At 41.2% G+C, this 17210-nt stretch overlaps 1 protein-coding gene, 1 long non-coding RNA gene and 1 other non-coding gene across 10 annotated transcripts in view; 2 read left to right on the top strand and 1 right to left on the bottom strand.

Moving 5' to 3' along the window:
* Jade3 (jade family PHD finger 3) overlaps positions 1–10050 on the top strand; it is a 139877-nt gene extending 129827 nt beyond the window's left edge. For all 7 annotated transcript variants that reach the window (XM_074063592.1, XM_074063590.1, XM_074063588.1 and 4 more), the window contains 3 exons: positions 3456–3926; positions 4383–4500; positions 7011–10050. In XM_074063592.1, coding sequence (XP_073919693.1) covers positions 3456–3926; positions 4383–4500; positions 7011–7921 — 1500 coding nt within the window. In that variant the 3' untranslated portion in view covers positions 7922–10050. The remainder of the gene's footprint in view (positions 1–3455; positions 3927–4382; positions 4501–7010) is intronic.
* The window catches only part of LOC141419832 (uncharacterized), a 68174-nt gene that overhangs the window by 40889 nt on the left and 10075 nt on the right, over positions 1–17210 (bottom strand). Inside the window, exon 3 of one of the 2 annotated variants that reach the window (XR_012444549.1) lies at positions 3903–4114. The exons of the other annotated variant lie outside the window; for it this stretch is intronic. This is a non-coding gene — a long non-coding RNA (uncharacterized lncRNA). Of the gene's footprint in view, positions 1–3902; positions 4115–17210 lie in introns of those variants that run through there. 2 annotated transcript variants of the gene reach the window in all.
* On the top strand, positions 5279–5385 carry LOC141420029 (U6 spliceosomal RNA). Its single transcript, XR_012444735.1, has one exon. It is a non-coding gene; the product is annotated as a U6 spliceosomal RNA (small nuclear RNA).

Genomic DNA, 17210 nt, shown 5'->3' with positions numbered 1-17210 from the left:
TATGGGATTTGAATTCAGGGCCTCATGCTTGTTAGGAAAATGCTCTACCACTTGAGCCACTCTGCCAGCCATGCTTCCTGTACTTGAGTGTCTTTTTCTTTCCCTAGATTTGGGGAAATTTCTGCTAGAATTTCATTGAATATGTTTTCTACCGCCTTTAACCCATATCTTGGGTTCCCTCTTCTACTCCACAGATTCATAGGTTTGTTCTCTTCATTGTATCCTAAAGGTCTTTTTTTTTTTTTTGCAATACTGGGGTTTGAACTCAGTGCCTCATACTTGTTAGGCAAGTGCTCTACCACTTAAACCACTCCACCAGCCCTCTAAAGTTCTTGAATGTAGCGGTCATGATTGCTCTTTTCTTCTTATTCCTATCTGAACATAATAATTTCTCACCCTCAACTTCGATGGCTGATATTTTTTTCTTCTCCTGGTCTGGTCTGTTGGTGATGCTTTCCATTGAGTTTTTACTTGATTTATTGAGTTTTTTATTTCCAGAGTTTGAGTAGTGGTTTTTGTTTGTTTGTTTGTTTGGGTTTTTTTTTTTAGGATATCTAACTCTTTGCTAAAATTCTCATCCAAGTTAGCTTTCTTGTCCACGTCTTGAATTGACTTCTTTATTTCATTCTGTTTATTTGAATATCTGTTTCATTCTGTTTATTTCATATCTGTTTATTTGAATCCTCTTTGGGGTTATTGATCATTTATAAAACTAGACTTTTGAATCTTTTTGTCTAGCATCTTTGGATTCTGTTATTGCAATTATGAACTTTTGGAAGCATCACATTGCATTGCTTTTTCATATTTCTTGTATTTCCATGTTGGAATTTTTGCCTTTGTTGGGATGGATTCTGGTTTTCTATTGGGGTCTCAGAGAGCAGCCTTCTCTTACGGGCTCAATCCCCAGTACATCTTAGGAGAAAACAAACCATCATAACAGCAACACCAAAACAAACCAGTTAGAGAAGTACAATAAAAGTCAATTAAAGGAAACTACTATACCACAAATGACCAAAGAAAGAAAGTGTGAAAAATAATGTAAAATAAAGTATGAAGTTAAAAATTAATAAAGATAAGGACTGCAAAAAAAGAAAACCATTGAAATGTACATTTAAAACTGTTGAGTTTTGTAGTATGTAAATTATATCTCAGTAAAGTTGGGGGGTCTTTTTGTGTTAATTCAGTAAATAGATATAATAACCACTGTAATACATGACCAGAAGCCTCTAAAGACATAAAAGATGTTTGTAAGAGTGCTTGGTACTTGCTCACCACAATGTGAATAGTGTTATTTCAGTTAAAAAGTCAATTTTAAGTCGAGCAGAGTAGTGCACACCTGTCATGCCTGTCATCCCACCTGTTTGGAGGTGGAGGAAGGAAGATCTTGAGTTCAAGGCCAGCCTGGGCAAAGTTATCAGGATCCTATCTTAAAAATAAAATGCAAACTAAAGGACTAGGGGTGTGGCTCAAGTAGTAAAGTACTTGCCTAGCATGCTGGAGGCCCTGGGTTCAATCCCCAGTATCACAAAAAGAAAATATTTTTTAATAAAAATAAAGCCGTTTTTTTCAGAATGGGCGTAATAAGACTTCCCCTACCACCTTAAATGACTACAGTGAAAAATAAATGAGATATGCAAAAGCATATTGTCTAATAGAATGTGCCAGATACATGTTTTAGAAAAAAGTAAATAGGTATTTGACTAGCTCTAAAACCTGGTGGCATTTCTTACTTACCACCAAAATGTATAGAACTTCAGTTATGAATAACACAGAATTACCTTTTCTGAAACTAGGTGGCTTTTATGGCAGTTTCCTAAGACATGTTCCATTTTTCTATATATTGTCTTTTATTTTGAGTAATTTATATTTATGTCTCTACATTCTATAAATTTAACCTAAGAGAATCTGTTTTTAGTTTTCTATTGATATAGTAGGTTCTTTGTGTTTGCTTGTTTGGGTTTGGTTTGATTTTGTTTTTGTTTTTTTGAAATAAGGTCTCTGTATGTTGCCCAAGCTGGTCTCAAACTCATGATCCTCCTGCCTTAGTCTCCCAAGTAACTGGGACTACAGGCAAGTACCATTGTTCACATCTCTGGTAGTAGAGTAGCTTTATGTCACACATTCATGTCCTTAAATAGAAAATCCCTTTGCTTTTTCTTCACATATTTGTAGCTGTTTATTAAACAACAAAAGAGCACTATGCCCAACACTTTTAATCTTTTTGTAAAGAATGCCTTTTACTACTTGTTTTGTAAATGTCTGTCTAGTTTCTTAACCAAGTGAGAATAAAAGATACTCAGATAAAAGTATGTCGTGAGCTTTTATCATCCTCATTTTCATAAGGCTTGTTGAATCTGTGGAATTTAAAGAAGCAGATTTCCATGTAATATAACAAACTTTTCCAATAGATAAAATTGTCCAAAGCTGGGGAGGGCTGTTACAGATTGTGAGCATTTGTCAGTGGAAGAATATAGTACGTGGCTAGATTACCACTTAGATGAAAGGAGGTCTAAAGTCAAGCACTGTAGAAGTCGTTCAAGCAATGATAAATGTGACACTGGATTAGATGATCTGGGATGGCTGAGTGGTTTAAGTGGTAGAGCTCCTGCCTAGCAAGCATAAGGCCCTGAATTCAAACCTCAGTACTGAAAAAAAAAGAGAGAGATGATCTTATAATCATATCCCATTTCTGGAATTCTTTGTTCCGTAAAATTAGCTATAATCTTTCATAGTTTACAGTATATTCGCTTATGTGTTAAATTTCTCAACCTAAGGTCCTATCAGACATTGTATTCCTTTTGTCTTTATTCATATCCAAGGTAATTCTCTCTTTGAATTATCACAAACCCAGCACACAGATAATTGAGCAGAGTGCTTTCCAGCTGCAGGGTTCTGAAAGAGTTAATACTTGACTTTAACCATGAAAATTCCTATTATTTCCTTAGAAACATCCTCTCTTGTTTTCCCCTCTTCCTCTACAAAAACACATAAGCAAACCCCTGTATTTAAAATCTTTGAAAGGAAACTATAACATTGTAACCATAACAAATGACAACTTTAACTGAAGAATAGAAGAACAGCTATCATGGTCAGGGTCTTCCTGCTGTGCCTCTCTATGAATACCACTATAGAAGCATATTCAGGGTGATGTGGGAGACGCAGAGAAGAGACCACATAACTTTACATGAATCAAGGAAGACTCCTCACCAAAACTCATTTCAAGGTTTTATTGCTTGAGCTGAAACCTTAAAATGGACATTTGACAAATTTTTGCCTCTATTTTTGCTGTTCTCTGTAGGAGCAGATATCTTGGGTTACTTATAAAGCATTTGTCATGCTCAACACTTCTCCTTGTCTTTGATTTGCTTCCTACAAGCTCTCAGCTTAGGCTCAGAGACATAGGGCTCTCCCTGTCACCCCAACTTTGTTGCCTTGACATATCTTTTCTCCTGCAGTGCTCCGTGAAAAGCTGTATCACTGCCTTCCATGTCACCTGTGCCTTTGAGCACAGCCTCGAGATGAAGACCATCCTAGATGAGGGGGATGAAGTAAAGTTCAAGTCATACTGCCTCAAGCATAGCCAAAACAGGCCAAACCTTGGAGAGCCTGAGTATCCCCACCACAGAACTGCTGAGCAGAGCCAGGCCAAAAGTGAGAAAACCAGCCTGCGGGCACAGAAGCTTCGTGAGCTGGAAGAGGAGTTCTATTCCCTGGTTCAAGTAGAAGATGTGGCTACAGAGCTGGGGCTACCTACATTAGCTGTTGACTTTATCTATAACTACTGGAAACTCAAGCGCAAAAGCAACTTCAATAAACCATTATTTCCTCCAAAGGAGGATGAAGAAAATGGCCTGGTACAGCCAAAGGAGGAAAGCATTCACACTCGCATGAGAATGTTTATGCACCTACGACAGGACCTAGAGAGGGTGAGATGACCAGCTCTGACTCGAGTATAGATCTGGGTCTGCATAGAGGTGGGAGATTCCCTTCCAATTTAAAAAGAGCCACCTCATAGTATGGGCTTCTGTATCTTTGCTTATCTTCTGATTTCACTGTGGCCCCAGACATTGGCCTCTGTTTAATTTCGACAGGCTCATTCAGGGGATGGGAGAGGCTAAAAAAAAAGAAAAAAAAAGTGGATTTCAGAAGGCAGCTTTGGAGTACTTTGCTTCTCCTGATGATTGACATGTGAACCATGCCCCTGTGATTGCTGTTCTGTAGTAATTCCTGTGGAATGGCACTCAGTCTGCAACCCTTGAGTCTGTCTTCTCTCCTCACCCCGACCCCTACCTGACCTTAGTTTTCTTTTAGCTAAACAATTCCAATTGTCAGGTTTTGTTACCATGACAAATATCCCTATTTACTGGTGATTGTGTTTTTAGGTCCGAAATCTATGCTACATGATAAGCAGGCGAGAGAAGCTGAAACTGTCACAGATCAAAGTACAGGAACAGATCTTCAGTTTGCAAGCCCACCTTATCAACCAAGAAATTGCTGCAGGTAAGCTATGTGTTAAAATTGTCATAGCAAATATATAGACTGTGGTTGTGTCTTGGGTTTTTTTTCTTCCCTTTTTTTTTTTTTTTGATAGAACTGGGGTTTGAACTCAGGCCTTGGTGCTTGCAAAAGAGGCACTCTTTTGTGGCTTGAGCCACACCTCCAGTCCATTTTGTTCTAGTTATTTTTAGATATGAGATCGCATGAACTATTTGCCCAGGCTGGCCTCAAACTGTGATCTTCCTGATCTCAGCCTCCCAAGTAGCTAGGATTACAGGCATGAGCCACTAGTGCCTGGCTGGTTGACAAATTAATTTTTTTCCCTTTTCTTTTGGTGGTACTGGGGTAAACTAAGGGCTCTAGCACTTGAGCCATGCCTCCAGCCCAAAAATTAATTTTCATGTCAGTTGTTCCACTTTAAAATCTTTTTTTTTCATTGTGGGAAGGGTTTTGTTTGTTTTTTTGGCTTCTTCTTGTTGTTGCAATACTGGCGCTTGAACTCGGGGCCTCACACTTGCTAGGCAGGCATTCTACCACTTGAGCCACTTCACCAGCCCCCGCTTTAAAATCTTTAAAAATTCTCGTCAAATATTTTATTTACTTGAGTCCAATTATGATATTAGCATGGCTTATCTCACTGTCAACTCATGAGGCAAGAAATCCCAGGAGAGGATTGGGGAAGTTGCAAGTCTAGAACAGATAATCTAAATCCCAAATAGATATTTGAGGGCATTAGGGCCATGAAATTACTCTGTAATTATCAAATTCATTTAGAAATCCAGTGTTCGCTTTGGCAGCACATATACTAAAATTGGAACAATACAGAGAAAATTAGCATGCCCCCTGTGCAAGGATGACACACAAATTTGTGAAGTGTTAAAAAAAAATAGAAATCCATAAGATTGAATCCCAGTTTTCAGAAAACATTTAATTCCAGGGTTACTTATCTTAACAATAGGCTATCAAAACAAATCCTTAGCCAGAAATTAAGAGATTTAGTTGTCTTTTCATTTATTCACTAACATTTGGTGAGTACCTAGTAGGGACTAAGAACTAAGCTATAGAAGACAAAGCAGTCAACAGGACAGAATCCCTGCCTGCAGGGTACACTGCCCACTTGGTAAGAGAGACAGGTGAGTCAAAGCATGGAAGCTTGACTGGAATGATGACGGTCATGTTCAGTGACACCTGTAACCTCCCTGTGCCTCATTTAACATAGAGGTAGGTGGCTGAGCCCGGGTGACTAGGGATCACTGGGCAGGATGTGCTGAATCAGCTCTTTCCAAGGGCCAGTTAAATGTCCAAAGGGGCACTTAGAAATGAGGTATCAGGTAAGCATAGGAGGCTCTGAGCTATTCATGAGTGTACGGATCACAGAGGAGTGATATATAGCAGGAGGTGGCAAGGCTCTTCGGCCACAAGCCCTGTGTGACTGACAAAACAAGAAGAACCAAATGATAACAGGGAAGAGCCCCTATATGCAAAAGAGATTGGCCCCCAACCACATGGCTTCTGATTGTAGGAGTCAGCCTCATGATGGCTTGCAGCATCATCAGGTGGCAGGTCCTGGCAGAGATGGGGTGTATGGGTGTTCAACATGGACCTTGGGGAACACATGCTCCCCATTGACACACCTAAGAGCCATCCTCTCTGTATCTCATTTTTGTGAAGCTACAGTGATACGATAATGAGCAAAGGTGAGGTCCATATGCGTGGATGGTTTGGTAGGTTTGGTTTTTTTTCAAAGCACTCAAAATAGTTCTGTGATTGTAGGATGACAAAACCAGGTTACTGTTAATACTCCACTGGCCAAGCCCATAACTGACCACAGGCAAGAATGTTGTGATTCTTTTCTGCTGGCCTTACCACTATAGGACTTCCTTATGCCTCCATAATGGCCACTTGTAGTCCAGGATATTATTTTAGGTTTAGAACATGAAATTTTCAGGAACCACCCACTTCTAATGCCAGGTTAAAACACATAACATACTCTTACCCCCCAAAACCTGTGCTGTGTTTCTGAGTATTTATATTTCACTTGTTCTAGGAAGGCCAGTAGAGGAGGGAGGATAGAGTCTGAAATATCTGTGTTTGAGGCATGTCTTCAGTATTGTGCATTACTCAAGCATGGATACACACATACACACAAGTAGAGAGAGTCTGTTCCAAACCACTGCTAGAGACATTCTTTGTATAAATGAAAGGGGCAGAGATGGGGATGTAGAAAGGAGCACACTAATCTTTGTGATCATTTTACAGACTGAGAAGGCAAAGCTAAAGAGATTAGGAGCCATGGAACAAACAGTGGGACTACTGAGATTTTTATCTGTAGCATTCTTGGCCCCATCCTCTAGTGCATCTCACTCCAGCTGCTACACCATGATGTATGTGGTTATCAAAGACAGTTGCTCATTAGACATTTGGAAGAGTGGGTCTGTGAACTCACTCTGCAATAAACATATATGTGATTATTTAAATCAGTTGTTAAAATGAATCTTTCTTTTCACTCTCAGGACTTCCTTTGACAAATGCACTAGACAACTCACTGTTTTACCCACCACCAAGAATTACCTTAAAGTTAAAAATGCCCAGATCAACCTCAGAAGACTGCAAAAACAGCTCCACAGAGACTGATCACCAACCCTGCTCTCCTGGCAGCAGCTCCCCTATTCACAATAAAAGGAGTCTGCAGATGCCTCAAGAGCCACTAGACATGAAAGTGAAATCATATCCAAGACATCCACTAGAAAGCAAGAGTAGCTGTTTTCTGGCCAGACGCAGCCATTCTTGGAGTGAAGCCAAGGGTTCCAGTCCTGCTTGGAGAGCTCCATCTTCAGAGTTCTATCATGGGCAGTCAATGGGGAAGCCTCTAGCCCTTCAGGCTGCCCTCCCTGGACAGGCTTCCATCGGAAATGGCATGAGTCAGCCTGACTCCAAGTTTGCCAAATCCAATGGCCTGGAGGACAGCTGGTCTGAAAACGACACCCAGACAGATAGCCCAAGTGAGATATTCTGTGACCAGGGTTCCATGCTCAGCCCCAACTTGGCCAGTCAGGGTAACTTTAGAAAATCCACTATGGAACACTTCAGCAGGTCCTTTAAAGAGACCACCAATAGGTGGGCGAGGACCACTGAGGACCTCCAGTGCTGTGTTAAGTCAACCAAGAATATAAACCCTAAGGAGCAGTTCTGGGGTAGGCAACTTGTCAAGCGGTCCACAGGGAAAACTCCCTATCAGGAAACTGATGGGTATTGCCCAGATTTGGAGCTGAGTGATTCAGAAGCTGAAAGTGATGAAAGTAAAGAGAAGGTCAGGGTAAGGAGAGACAGTTCAGATAGGGAAAGTCCTCCCCATGATTCTAGACAGGATTGCCATGGTAAAAGCAAGGCACATCCTCTTTCCCACAGTTCAATGCAAAGGTGATTAGAAACTCCTAAGGAAAACCCAACCTTTGCCCCCTATTTTGGGGCAAAGAATTCTAGCATATTATTAGGAGGAACTGTAGGGAAAATGATGAAATTTTTTCACAGTAAATTGGATTGCAGTATTTGCAAAGGTTTCAAGTCTTATTTTTTACAAGCACATTACCAGAATTGCAGACTGTCTGGAGGTTTGTTAGTCAGAGGCTATTGGGACAACTGGGCCTAGAGTATTTGCTCAGTGAATACTTGGGGACAGGTTTCCCCTGTATTAAGGATCCTTGCAATGTTAAGGCATTTGTAAGAGACCCTGATTATCAAACACTAAAACTACTTACCTTTTGAAGCTACAGCATGTGACTCTCAGAGCTCCTGTCTGTAGAAAGTTTCTAACTGTACCAGTGTCTATAAACCCTGTTCAAGGGAGAGACCCAGGAGAGCAACATTCTCAGATACTGTCAAACTCACTACCCTCTTCCTTCGCTTTCTGCAAGGTTGAGTTTCTTTCACAGTATCATAACTTACCAAGTCAATTCTAGTACATACAAGTGTCCAGTGCCTGTTCCTAGACCTGCTTGTTGGGGACACACTCATAAGTCTTTTACCCAGCTAACAAGCATAAAAACTAATTTGTGGATAGTGTTTACATAAGTACAGAAGTACTACTTCCAAGGAAAATGCTCTGATTCTCTGTTTAGGTATTTGTGAAGGATCCCAGAGCCTTTCCCAAAGTGAGACCATTTCTGGGATATTTGTACCAGGTCAGGGTTTTTGTGTTGTTTTCAAATAAGTTTCACTAAAGTAAGTTTGGCTGGCAGTTTTTGTACACCTGCTTTAATGTTTATAAAATTTTTATTGAGGTATAGGTAAAATATAATGAAATACACAGAGGTTACATATTCTTTCCTGCTTTAATTTTGAAACAGATTTTTATTGTCAAACAGAATTTGAAATCATGTGTTTAACACATGGGTATAATTTAGCTTTGTATCAATTTTGAATCCAAGGCAATTTCCCAAACAAAAAGGCTGGAGCCATTTTTCAGAAGTTGCTTATGCCCTGTTCCCAAACTATAAGCCTTGATTAATTTCTGGAGGAAGAGAGTAATTTACATTTGGGGAGAGGAGATAAAACATGTCTGTTTCACATTTTTAAAAAGAGGGAAAGTAGCAGTTTTTAAAATGTGAAGCAGACTAATTCTCAGCTCTCTGTTCTTCTTAGCCTTAAATTAATATTCTCTTTCTTCTAGTTCGGGAAAGTATAGTGAAAATATGCCCATAGTACAACAATAAAAAAGAAATACAGTGAGAATTTTCAGACAAAAGAGGCCATTTTCATTTCTAAAGTTTCATACTGGTGAAACAGCCCAACTGTAGTAGGTGCCAATCAGTGGAGGCAACCCCCTCTCGCCATCTCCATGGGTATGGAAAACTCAGTAGTTTGCCTCTCCCCAGCTTTTGGTCCTGTAGCCTTGCTAAATGGTTCCTTTGCTTTTTGTTTTCTCCCTTTCTGAAAGCTTCTGTATTTTGCCTGTCCTTTGGCCACATCTTTAAAATGTTTGTTTTGTGCCTATGTACATGTGTGAACATGCCATAACATGTATGGTAGGTGTCCTGTATTTTGTTGGAATGGAAAAACTGAGAAAGAGAATTTCCCCTATTCGTGCACTGAGCTTCTGTGCTTTTTATTTCAGTAATCCTGGGGTAAATATTAATTTGACACTTTCATGATAATGGAGCTATATTGCAAACTCCTCATGTTAGAGACCAGTGTGGTAGCCTATGTCCTCAATTCTGAGTGAATGGGAAGAAAGCAAACATGGAAACAGTGCTTCAGCCAAATTCCATATATAATACCGTTGGGAGACTATTGACTAAAATATCATTCCAGTCAGGGAAATATAGTGGTAATATTTTTAAAGGATTTTCCTAGGTAAATGAAGGAGCCTTTAGCTGTATACATTTCAAATGCCCCAAAATGCATTTGCTACATTTTGTTGTTTGAAGTATTACCTCTTGCCCTTCTTTAATTAATTTTTTTCATCTTATATAGTCCAGTTTTCCAAGATAAAAATCTTTTTTCAAATGTTACCTTTTTACCAATACTTTTTCATTAAATTATGAAAACTGCTAACTAGAGTCCGTGTGGTAATTTTTTATTTTAACATACTGGTCTTAGAAAAATCTATGTGTGTTCCTTTCTGTATTTAAAAGTCATATTCACTAAGCAAAACAAATGGTGGGGAGAGGGAGGAGGAGGAGGAATTGAATGTTTAGAAGCACAGATTATCCAGCCATGGTGTAGTCCTAGCACTCAGGAGGCTAAGAAAGGAAGATCATGAGTTTGAGGCCAGTCTAGTCTACATAGCAAGACCCTGTCTCAAACACAAAAAAAGACAGATTCTTGATTCATGTCAGTATCAGGGGACAAAAAGAACTCTGGGTATTTATTTGGACTTTGCCCAGAAACCATAATTTCATCAGACTGGTAAATTAAAGACCTTAGGATCATCAATAAGAATCACCAGGTAAATGAAGCCTATCTAAAGGGACAAGGTTCAGAAGGCTTAGTAAACTGGGCATCACATAAATATCTGTTCTTCACAATATTCATTCTGTTTGGAGTCCTTTGAGTGTAATAATGTGGTATCCTGGAGGGACTTTGAGGGTATCCTAAACATTTTCATGACGTTTGAGAAATGGCCTTCCCAAAAATCATTGGGTAAACCAGTGGTGAACATAAGTAAAAGGTGAGGTCTCTCTCACACACATACATGATAGGAGTAAAAACTTAACGCTGAATAATTTTGATGTGGTATTTTTTTTTTTTTTGGTGGTACTGGGGATTGAACTCAGGGCCTCACGCTTGTTATGCAAGTGCTCTACCACTTGAACCACTCCTCTGACCCTTTTTTTGTTGGGTATTTTCAAGATAGGGTCTTATGAACTCTTTCCCCGGGCTGCATTTGAACTGTGATCCTCCTGATCTCTGCCTCCCGAGTAGCTAAGATTACAGGCGTGAGCCACCAGCGCCTGGCTGTAATGTGGTATTTTCAAAGAATGTTATCTTACTACTTATGGACTTGCGCTTGCCAGGCAAGCGCTCTACCACTTAAGCCACACCCCCACCCCTCTTACAACAAATCTTGTATTTTCACAACCTTTAATTTGACTATTTGCAAATTTTATGGAAAACTGCTATTGTGTCCCTGTTGATATTTTCAAGTTTTGTGGCAAGCAGCGATTGTATATTGTTTTTAAAATGACTTAGTTAATAAAGACTCACCCTAGGACTGTTACTCCTATGCAGAGAGCTTTGTAACACTCAGTCTGACTGTTCAAGGAGGCTTCTGGGAGTTCAGTTGATTTTACCTCATGTATTGAAATGGATTCTATGAGCTAAAAATGTAGGGATAGTTGTCCTTGGAAAGAGTGTGTGGGTTAGGGAGACTCCAGTCCCAAACTGGCATCCCCTGCACTCCAGTCACTGATGGTTCCTTGACATCATCCTTCCTAAACACATTAACCATCTTATTAAACTAAGTCAGCCATCATCATTTATTGTCTTGTTAACGTACATTGAGGTGTGACCATTGCTGAAGGCCTGATGACCCCAAGCTTTAAATGCCCTCCCTCTCCCCTCACCACTCTTTTCCCCACTTCTCAATTTCATTTATGATGAATGAATTGCAGGTTAGAAACAAGTTGAGAGAGGGAACTGGGCTGTTCCTGCTGTACTAGTCACAGCCAGTGGCTGCAGAGAGCATTTGTAGAACCAACTTTTGTGCAACATTACTTTCTGAAGTATTGCCATGGTATAACGAAGCTGCTTTCATAAAGCAGAAAACACATGTGGAAATCATGGGTCTCATTTTACACACATTTCTCACACAATAAAAAAATCATTCTAAGAATTGCTGAGATTTAGAAAATAGAATCACATTGAATTAATCACTTCAGCCTCAAAGCAGAAAAACACTTCCAGTTGGACACTTACCCTTTTAGATCTTTGAACTGCTTAGTAAAACAAAAAAAGTTCCTGCTTTGAATAAGCCTGCCATATTCACCAGGACCCTGGTAATGGACTCTTCTTCTTCTCACCCTAACTTTTCCTCTCCTACTTTACAAAACAAGATCTCTGGTTTAATTCTTCCCCTCCCCCAGCTCTCCAGAGGTGACCAGAGGGGTAAGACCAACAGCTTTCACAAGGCTGCTGTTGGCTATGTGGATGTGGCAGCCACTCAGCCTTGTCATATTTGCTAACTGAGTAACGATGAGCAAGATCACACAGGGCTGCCTGTATCTCTGGGGCAGAATTTGTACCATTGTCTTGTCCTCCAGTCCACAAAGATGCATGGAGAAATACGTGAGTAAAGACCAGATCTCTTTCAAGATAGCTACTTAGCTGGGCTCCAGTGGCTCATGCCTGTAATCCTACTACTTGGGAGGCTGAGATTAGGAAGATCATGGTTTAAGGCCAGCCTGGGCAAATAGTTTGCAAGACCCCCACCTCCAAAATAACCAGAGCAAAATGGACTAGAGTTATGGCTTAAGCAAAGCAACTTAGATCTCGTAGGGGACCCCACCAAGGCCAAAACCTTGGTGTAGGACAAGCCAAAAACCATACCTGGGACCAGTTGAGCCTTCAAATGATAAAAAACAGCCCTTACTGTGTGTCAGGCTTTGCTAAGCCTTTTACACAGAGTACCCTAGATTTAGTTATCATGACAGCCATGTGAAGATGACAGTTAGCTCCATTTGGCATGTGGAAACTGAAACCAAATAGTGAAGATAGTTGTTCAAGGCCCTACAGCTAGCTACAGCTAGCTAGAAGATAGTTGTTCTAGGCCCTACAGCAAGGTGAGGCCTAGAACCCATAAGGTTGCCTATACAGCTTATGCTGTTGCTCACTCTGCTTGACTTATGAGTCTAGAGCCCCTCTAAGCATTCTTACTCACTTTCTCCCTGGAGAAAGCAACCTAACCTATGGGGGGGGGGTTAGGCATGGGTTTGTTTGTCCCTGCTGGCTTGGGCAGAGCTTATTGAACCAAAATTAGTCATCTTATACAAAAACAAACAGGTAAGAGGTTCACATCCAAAGAACAGGATAAGTCACACAAAAATGTGGACAGGATCGGCCTCAATACATCTGGGGCCTAGTGGACTTGCCTTCTATATAGCTCATCTAAGTTGTAACTGGCCATGGCAGGCTAAGCAGTGGCTCACCAAAGATGTCCACATGCTAATGCCTGGAACCTGTGATGTAATTAAAGAGCCTTGAACTGGGAGGTGGCAGGGGGCAGCACTTACTCTGTAATCCTAGCTAACTCAGGATCAGGAGAATCACTGTTCAAAGCCAGCCTTGGGCAAATAGTTCACAAGACCCTATCTCGAAAATACCCAACACAAAGGGCTGGTGGAGTGGCTCAAATGGTAGAGCAAGCTTGAAGCCCTGAGTTCAAACCCCAGCACCACAAAAAAAAAGTTAAGAGCCTTGAGCAAAGGAGGTTATCCTGTTTTATTAGGCAGGCCCATCAGATATAATCACAAGAATACTTGTAAGAGAGAGACTGAGGGATGCAAATTAGGATTAGGATGTGGCAATGGAAGCAAGAGGTTGGAGTGATATGCAGAAGAGCCAGGAGCCAACAGCCACCAGAAACTGAAAAGGCCAATGAAACATTCTCCCTGGTAGTCTCCAGAAGGAGCCCAACACTGTCTACACTGTGATTTTAGACTTCTGACCTCCAGAAGTATAAGAGAATAGATTTTTGATGTTTTAAGCCAGTAAATCTGTGGTAATTTGTTATAGAAGAAATAGGAAAGCTGTACACTAGGCACAGCAAGTGCTCCTTACTCTTTCTGGGCAAGAGTGTTCCTCCTTCCCCATAGGCCTGTGTGGGCTGCAGTAAGCTGTCCTATGCTTTCACTCTTTTCTTAGTATACAGTAATTGTACAAAAGGGTTTCATCGTGATATTTTCATACACACATGTAACATACTTTGATCAAATTTACTCTATTACTCTTTTTTTTTTAGTGGGATTGGGGTTTGAAGTCAGGGCTTCACACTTGCACAGCAGGCGCTCTACTGCTTGAGCCACTCCTCCAGTTCACTTTGCCCTGGTTATTTTGGAGATGGGGTTTCACGGACCATTTGCCCAGGCTGACCTCAAACCTCAATCCTCCCAATCTCAGTCTCCCAAGTAGGTGGGATTAAAGGCATGAGCCGCTAGTGCCTGGTTGTTTTTTCTTTTCTTTTTGCAGTACTGGAGTTTGAACTTAGGGCCCTGTGCTTGCTAGGCAGGTGCTCTACCACTTGAGCCACATCTCCAGGGAGAACTGTGCATTTTTAAAAAGATAAGAATTAGATGTGAGTCTGGGAGTAGAAATATCTTGCCTCCGGCCTCCCTGTCAAAACCGGGAATCGAACTGTGCAGCTCTTCCCAGCAATGCTCTGGCCAAGAGGGCCTGCCAAACCAGTAAGAGACACAGGCGAATTCCAACCCTCTGTTTGACATAAGAAGAAATAGTATAAATGGCAAATACTGATAAGAAGGAGGAAATGGCTTGCTATGACAGCCAGTCTGTTGTGGTACATCTGGAAGCTCTCATTCCTGAAGCTCCACATACCTTGCAAGAGGAGGAAGCCCCCCACTTAGTGTGAAGCTGCAGGTGAGCCTTCCAGTCCTCACTGGGCACCAGTCTCCCCAACTCCCTTGTGCTGTGTCCCTGTGGGGGCCGCTGCAGCACTGAATGCCCTCTGTGTCTGGAGCCCACGCCTCAGGCAACTGGGGCAAGACAGCAGGGGGTAAAGAACTGGGCATCTAGCTGGGCGCCAGGTGGCTCACGCCTGTAATCCTAGCTACTCAGGAGGCACAAATCCGGGAGGATCGCAGTTCAAAGCCAGCCCTGGGCAAATAGTTTTAGAAACCCTATCTCAAAAATACCCAACACAACAAAGTGCTGGTGGAGTGGCTCAAGGTGTAGGCCCTGAGTTCAAATACCGCATGGCAAAAAAAAAAATGAACATCCCCTTCCTCTACCTGACAGTCTAATTACTCTTTTTCTTTCTTTCTTTCTTTCTTTCTTTCTTTCTTTCTTTCTTTCTTTTTTTTTTTTGGTGGAACTGGGGTTTGAACTCATGGTCTCATGCTTGTTAGGCAGGTGCTCCACCACTTGAGCCTCTCCACCAGCCCTTTTTTGTGTTGGGTATTTTCGAGATAGGGTCTTTGCCAAGTATTTGTTCTGGGCTGGCTTCGAACCACAATCCTCCTGATCTCTGCCTCCTGAATAGCTAGGATTACAGGCATGAGCCACTGATGCCCAGCTCTATTATAACTCTTTCTTAACTCTCACTCTTAAATGAAATACTTTCTTGAGCCAGGTGCAGTGAGCACATGCCTCTAATCCCAGATATTCAGGAGGTGGAGGCAAGAGGATCCAAGTTCAAAGTCTCAAAGTCAGCCTGAGTAAAGGTAGCAGCGGGACTCTATCTCAAAAATAGAAAAAAAGTGGGTTTTTTTTAATCAATTGGTAAAATCTTTTTCTATAAAAATCAGTTTTCTCTTTCCTCCACACCTTTTTCAGTGTTGCCTTTGGTACTTCTCAGGTAGCTGTGGGGTAATCTTCATGAACCTGCTTGTGGCCAAATCTGGCACTGCCCAAGGAGTTGCCATTTTGTATGTCCCTGATCTCTAAAAAAACTGCCCTGAGGAAGGAGAAAGAATTCCTGAGTGTTAACTCCCAGATAGGGGGTGGACAGGATGATAGAAGTAGGTATCACTTATTATTATGAGGAACGATGCTTTAACTTATCATCACCTCCTCCAAGGAAGTGAGTGGCCTACAGAGTAAGTTCTTAGAGACTCTAGATACCTGAGCAGTGCTTGGGAATTTAATAATACAATTCTAGGGCAGGGCAAGGTAGTACACAGCTGTAAACTCAGCTACTCAGGATGCAGACAGAGGAGGACCAGTTCAAAGCAAGAAAAGGTTAGTAAGGGCTGGCAGAATGGCTCAAGCAGTACAACCAAAAAAAAAAAAAAAATTTAGTGAGTACCTGGTAGTGTGGCTCAAGTGGTTGAGTGCCTGCCTAGCAAGTGTGAGGCCCTGAGTTCAAACACCAGTACTGAAAAACAAAACAAAAAAAGTGAAACTCTATCTCAAAAACAAACTGGGCATAATGGTTGCACACCTGTAATACCAGCTACTCGGGTGGTGGAGGAGAAGGATTAGGTGCTGAGGCTGGCCTGGTGAGAGACCCTACCTGAAAAATAACTAAAGCAAAAAGGGCAGGGCAAGTGGTAGAGTTCTTGTCTAGCCAGCACAAGGCCCTGAATTCAAACTCAAGTACTGCTAAATAATAATAATATTAATAATAATGATAATAATAAAACTCTGCTGGTTTTTGAGGTGCTGGGGATGGAACCCAGGACCTTGTGCATGCTAGGCAAATGCTCTACCACTAAGCCACATCTGCAGCCCAAGAAATTCATTTTAAATATAAAGGCACAAATAGGTTCAAAATAAGATCAGGGGCAGGCATGGTGGTGCATGCTTGTATTCCCATCACTCAGAAGGCTAAGGCAGGAGGATTGCAGGTTGGAAGCCAACCTAGGCTATATAGCAAGATTCTATCTAAAAAGCAATAATAATAGTAATTAATGACAAGGTAGAAAATAATATACCATGCTAACACTAACCAAAAGAAAACTAGGGTGGCTATATTAATATCCTACAAAGGTAAAATTCATCAAAGGATGTAACAATGCTAAATGTTTATATACTTAATAACATAGCTTTTGGTGGTTTTGTCTGTTTGTTTGTTTGATCCAGGGCCTTGCTATCTACCTAGGCTGGCCTAGAACTTGTGGTCCTCCTTTCCTCAACTTCCCGAGTTCTGGGGTCACAAGTATGTGCCACCATACCCAGCTTCTTTTTTCTTTTCTGGTGGTACTAGGGTTTGAACTCAGGGCCTTGTGCAAGCACTTTACCGTTTGAGCCACACCCAGCCCTTTTTGCTTTTAGGTTTTTAGATAGGGTCTTACATTCTTGCCCAGGAGCTAGCCTGTGACTGTGGTCCTCCTACCTATCCCTTCTGTGTAGCTGGGTAACAAGCATTCATCATCACGCCTCATTTGTTTATTGAAATGGGGATCACACTAACTTTTTGCCCAGACTGGCCTTGAACTATGATCCTCCTGATCGATGCTTCCTGAGTAGCTGGGATTACAGACCTAAGCCAGTAAGGATATAGAAGATTTGAATAAAATTATCAACCACTTGATAATTGA

The sequence above is a fragment of the Castor canadensis genome, chromosome X (genome assembly GCF_047511655.1).
Source record: "Castor canadensis chromosome X, mCasCan1.hap1v2, whole genome shotgun sequence".
Classification (NCBI taxonomy): Eukaryota; Metazoa; Chordata; class Mammalia; order Rodentia; family Castoridae; genus Castor; species Castor canadensis.
This window is presented reverse-complemented; position numbering and strand designations above follow the sequence as displayed.